General features: G+C 32.2%; 1 protein-coding gene across 2 annotated transcripts in view; it reads right to left on the reverse strand.

Annotated features, from left to right (window-relative positions):
• Positions 1–2,330: 2,330 nt before the first annotated feature.
• Positions 2,331–5,256, reverse strand: part of trappc9 (trafficking protein particle complex subunit 9) — a 235,501-nt gene continuing 232,575 nt past the window's right edge. For both annotated transcript variants that reach the window (XM_016537066.1, XM_016537059.1), the window contains 2 exons: positions 4,275–4,498; positions 2,331–2,865 (listed from right to left, as the gene is read on the reverse strand). In XM_016537066.1, coding sequence (XP_016392552.1) covers positions 2,689–2,865; positions 4,275–4,498 — 401 coding nt within the window. In that variant the 3' untranslated portion in view covers positions 2,331–2,688. The remainder of the gene's footprint in view (positions 2,866–4,274; positions 4,499–5,256) is intronic.

A 5,256-nucleotide genomic window follows, 5' to 3' on the forward strand; every position in this document is an offset into this window, starting at 1 on the left:
ACACACACACACACACACACACACACATCAAGGACACACATGCACGGACACGCACACATGCACAGTGGTAATTGAAGTTGTGAGGTCTGGGCCGTAAAAACTCAATATTCTGAGTTTGTTGAGTTCATCATTCAGAGCTTGTGTGTGTTTAAGCATCTCGGCTCATTAACTCATGCTAATTGAGATAAATATGAAAAGTTTAAAGCGTCATTAAAATGATTCATTTCTCTTTGATCACTGCTGATTGTCTCCAGCAGTTCATCTGATCTGAACATTTGGAAGTTTTAAACAAAATTAGGTAAAGGTCTGTAAAAAATATAAAACCTTCTTTTATTATTTTATATTTATTAATAATTAAAATTAATTTATGTTAAAAAAAAGTTCCTCATGCAAAGATAATGGTATCAAATTATACAACATATTAAACAAACATGCTACCACTGGGGAAGAAAAAAATAAACACTAAATTAAGAAGATTATTGATTGTAGAAACTGCATTTAATTTCCGATGCCTGTAGAATTCACAATTATATACACACACATATATATATATCCATTTGAAATTAAATGCAGTGTCTGGAATCAATAATCTTCGTAATTTACTTTTCATTTTTTCCCAAGATGTATGTTAATATGTTGTATAATTTGATATAATTATCTTTGTATGAGGAAAGACTAAGGACTTTTTTAAACTTTACAAGTCAAAATCGCTTTATATAAATTCATTTAATTTTTGATAAATACTAAATAATATAATCAATTATAGTTCTAAATACTGTAAAAATATACTGATATTTCTAAATATTAAATAATGTTATTTCATTATTGTATTGCCGATTATCATAGTCAATTAAATAACTCATTATTTACTGTAATATATACACTATAGGACACTGAGTTTCTGCTCCAAAAGTGGCATCTCATTAATGATGGTTTAAATTATTTTTAATATATACTGTAAAATATACGGTCAACTTCAGTTTTTCATGACAATGCAATCAAAACCTAATTTATGTATTGATTTTTTGAGTAAATTGATATTATTCCTAATGTAACCTAAATATTCTACATAAACGGCCAATGTAATATTATCTGAACCTTCGGATGAATCATTTTAAAAGCAAATGACCTCTTCTGTTAATGATTCTGAGATTTCGAGACTTTGAGACAATCTCAGCGCTGGAATCCCTGAGTGGACGTTTACTGCTAATTGAATTACTGCAACTGCAATCACTTACCATTTCAGCACATAATGTAGACCACAATGCACCACAATAAAAGCATTAATATCACATTTCCAGCAATCATCGGTTGCTAGAAAGCTCACCTCAGAAAAATGACCTCAGTTCCTAGAACACTATTAGGTGAAAACCAGCACATATTCATATCCTGTTGTGCTCAAGTTCATTCTTAAGTCTGGGTGTTTTTTTGTATTTTAGAGCAGGTCTGAAACACATTTAAGAAATGAATTCTAAAGTGCTGAAAAACTCTTCAAACCACTATATTTTGAGTTTTTAATTAACATTTAATCAACATTTGATCTCATTTGTATAACTGCAAAGTCAAGTGAAGTCAACATACCAATCTTTAGCTTAGATTCATAAATCAAATAAAATCATCAGCTGATTGGACATCAGATTCAGAAGCAAACACATTAAAAAGACTAGACCAGTTTCATAATTACATAAATGTGAATCCAAGTCGTGGTTCCCACACGCTGTCACAAAACCATTTATGCATCAACCCCCAAAAAACTGATCAAAATGTGCTAAAACCTATATGTATTCCTATATGAAAATTTTGTGATAAGTGTGTAAACCATATTTACATGCATTATTAAGGCAAACCCCTACAAAACCTGCCGAGAACATATCCAGGCCATATTTCAGCCCAAAATCAAAAGAAGACAGGTAAATCTTTTTTTTTTTTTTTAAAGGCCTGTTTTTATCCAATTACAATTTTTTTTTGAGAACTAAGAATTATTGTAGAATTCAGACTAACATTTCCCCTCCAACTCTCATTACTACAAAGCAAAAAAATCCAATCAAATTTAAATTTTATCTATGATCACTATGTTTTATAATTTTATTACAATATAATAAATTATTTTTTAAAATACTGTAGTCAAATTATTGTTATACATATTATTGCAAAATAACAAAAAATATTGCAGTATTGCAGCAATATAATTCTGAGAATCAACATTTACAATTATGAGAATTACAAAACAACCTAATAAAAAAAAAAAAAGACCAAACACATTACAGTAATGAGACTTAAGACAAAAAGTTCTTATTTGTCATTAAAAAAAAAATTGACTAAAGGCTTCAACTAAATCAAATTTTCCTTTTTGGGGGGATGAAATATGAGCTGGAGACATTTTCATCAGTTAGTTTCATCAGGACTAAATTGTAAGACCTCAGATGTTTTCACTTAGTGGTTACCTGAAAGATGTTCTTCATCCGTTTGTCTTTCTCTAAAGAGGAGAATGAGGGCTTCAGAACGGATCGGAAAGTGGAGGATTTGGCATAAACTGAACATCTTCAAACTCTAAAAGCTTCATACACTAGAAGTGCACTTGCTCTAGACTCAATATAAATATCTAGATTAGCTCAGTAGTCGTCTGAAAAACAGCAGATCTCTCCCAGGTCCTTTACAAAGGCCTACTGAGTCTGTGAGGTCAGAAGCTCAGGCAGCTGCTTCGATTGGCTCCTGGGCTCTGATGTGGACGCTGGGCAGACAGAACCAGGCGGGCGGCAGGTCGCGGGCTGTGCTGTCATCTTGAAACTTGATGTTCAGATAGAAATCCCCGGTGTATAAGAAGAGCAGGGCTCCCACACACACTGAGTTCTCTGTAGGGTTCACCTGCGGACGAGAACATCACACACCTCAAACACCTGCTGACTTCAGCGCTTCAACCTACACACTCCGCACATACATGTCCTGCGGTGGTCAGAAGCAAAGACAGTCCATCCTCTTTAAAAGAGACAAACTTAGACCGCTGCATGTGGACCAAAAACTGAACAGAGTGAAAGAAAATTCATTGTGTCTGGTCTTAATATGGGCATAGATCTCACTTTGCTCCATTTTAGTGATTCAATCTACCTCATGTTTTTATAATAATAATAATAATAATAATAATATCAGTAGTATCATTAAAAAATATATTTGACATAATTTCACATAAGCTACCAGTTAAAAGTTCAGACACTTATAACTGAATTTATGCTTCTCATTATCTTAAAAACATTTTTAATCTAAAGGTTTATGATTTAATGCTTGTAATTATTGTTTGTACAAATAAATCAATAATTAAAATTGCACGTACATTTTAATTTAATTCAATGTAATTGATTATTATTATTATTAATAGTGGTAATACAAAATAAAATAAAAAATTACATATAAATATTAGAAAACTGTCATGCAGTATTATATATATTATGCATTTATATATTTCTGTCATAATTTCACATACACTACAAGGTAACATTTGGGGTACAAGGAACTGAATTTATGCTTCACATTATCTTAAAAACATTTTAAATTAAAGGTTTATGATTTAATATTTGTAATTATTTTGTTTGTACAAATAAATAAACAAATTACTAAAAATATATATAAATGTTCATTTAATAGATTATTACTACTACTACAACTACTACTACTTGTAATAGTAGCAGTAGTAGTAGTAACAAATATTAAAATCTAAAAATGTATTAGAAATATTACAAAAATATTATGCAACACTACATGTATATTGATATTTCTGTCAAAATTTCACATAAGCTACCAGTTAAAAGATTGGACACAAGTGACAATTTATTAATTTATCTCTTGAAAACAATATTTTCATCTAAAGGTCAACTATGTTATGCTTTTAATTATTTCTGAATAACTAAATAAAGAAAAATATGAATTTTCATTTGTTTAACATTTCTGGTCTTTACATAACTCCTATTCTTTTTTCATAGTTATGATGACTTTACTCCAATGTGGAAAAGAACACTAATAAAGAATAAGTAGATGTGTTTAAATGTGTTAGTGTATAAGCCAAACGTCTTGGAAACCTCTCACGAAAGAAACAAAATAATGTGAAAACACCCAAAGAGTCTTAGAACGGACACAAAATGATTGGGGGAAGCTAAATTTGGATTTCTGTTGAAAGAACCTTGTATGTAAGTGGGTCTTCAACACCTTGACTGTGATTGAGAGCTAGTTGAGGACGTGACCCGGCTCAGACGGAGTCCTGCCGCTGTGCGTCATTGGCTCACCGTGCCGATGTAGAAGGTGTTGGAGCCGATGAAAGTGACGGCATCCTGCAGGTCGTAGTTTTGGACTCCGTTCTGATAGTCTTGGAAGGGAACGACGGTCAGAGAGAACGGCCCAACAGCGCTCTTGCTGCGGTTGGTCAGTTTCACCTCTAACGGCACAGCGTCTCCGACCCTGCAGTCAGCGACCACGTCACAGTCACACGGCTCACCGTTAACCACAACATCTGCAGACAAACAGAGAGAGAGACAGGAGAAGTTCAGCCCGAAGCATGAGAGAAGCTAAAGGAGTCTTCTCTTTTGAAACACTGTGTAGACATGCTTTATATCTGCAACGCAAAACTCTCCAGCTCACCCAGAACATTTATTGAAACTAAACCGCAATAAGAAGTCATTCAGTCATAACATCACAAACACAAGCTCATTTACTGAATCCTGTAACACATTTCTCAAAAAATCTCTCAAACCTCAAACTTCAAGGACAAACTCTCTATTTAAAACTATACCACTTTGCCTTCAAACGGTTCGTAAAGCCATCAAATATGAATATACACAGAGCACTCATTACACACTGTCTGATTCATTAAAAACAAAATGAACTCCACCACTATGCATGAATCAAAACAGCTTGAAATGCTAAACATAGTGCAAAACTCCCAGCATTTAAAGGAATGAGCATGCAGGCACTGAAAAACCAATACCATCAAATATCAAACACTTCTTCTATATTAAGTTTTGCTTTTGTGATTACAGTGTGATTCAGAAAAATGAAGCATCACTTCAGGATAAGAATACTTCCAATATTTTGGATGCAAATGAACACAGTAAGAAGTCTGTAGAAGAACTGTAAAAAAAATAAAAAATAAAGTATATATATATATATATATTATTTAAACAATAAAATAAAATAAATAAATAAAATGTGTAGAAAATAACCTACTGAAAGCAACAGTTAACTCAAAATTAAATGAATAAAATGAATAAA

The sequence above is a fragment of the Sinocyclocheilus rhinocerous genome, unplaced genomic scaffold (genome assembly GCF_001515625.1).
Source record: "Sinocyclocheilus rhinocerous isolate Xijiao unplaced genomic scaffold, SAMN03320098_v1.1 scaffold1154, whole genome shotgun sequence".
Lineage (NCBI taxonomy): Eukaryota > Metazoa > Chordata > Actinopteri > Cypriniformes > Cyprinidae > Sinocyclocheilus > Sinocyclocheilus rhinocerous.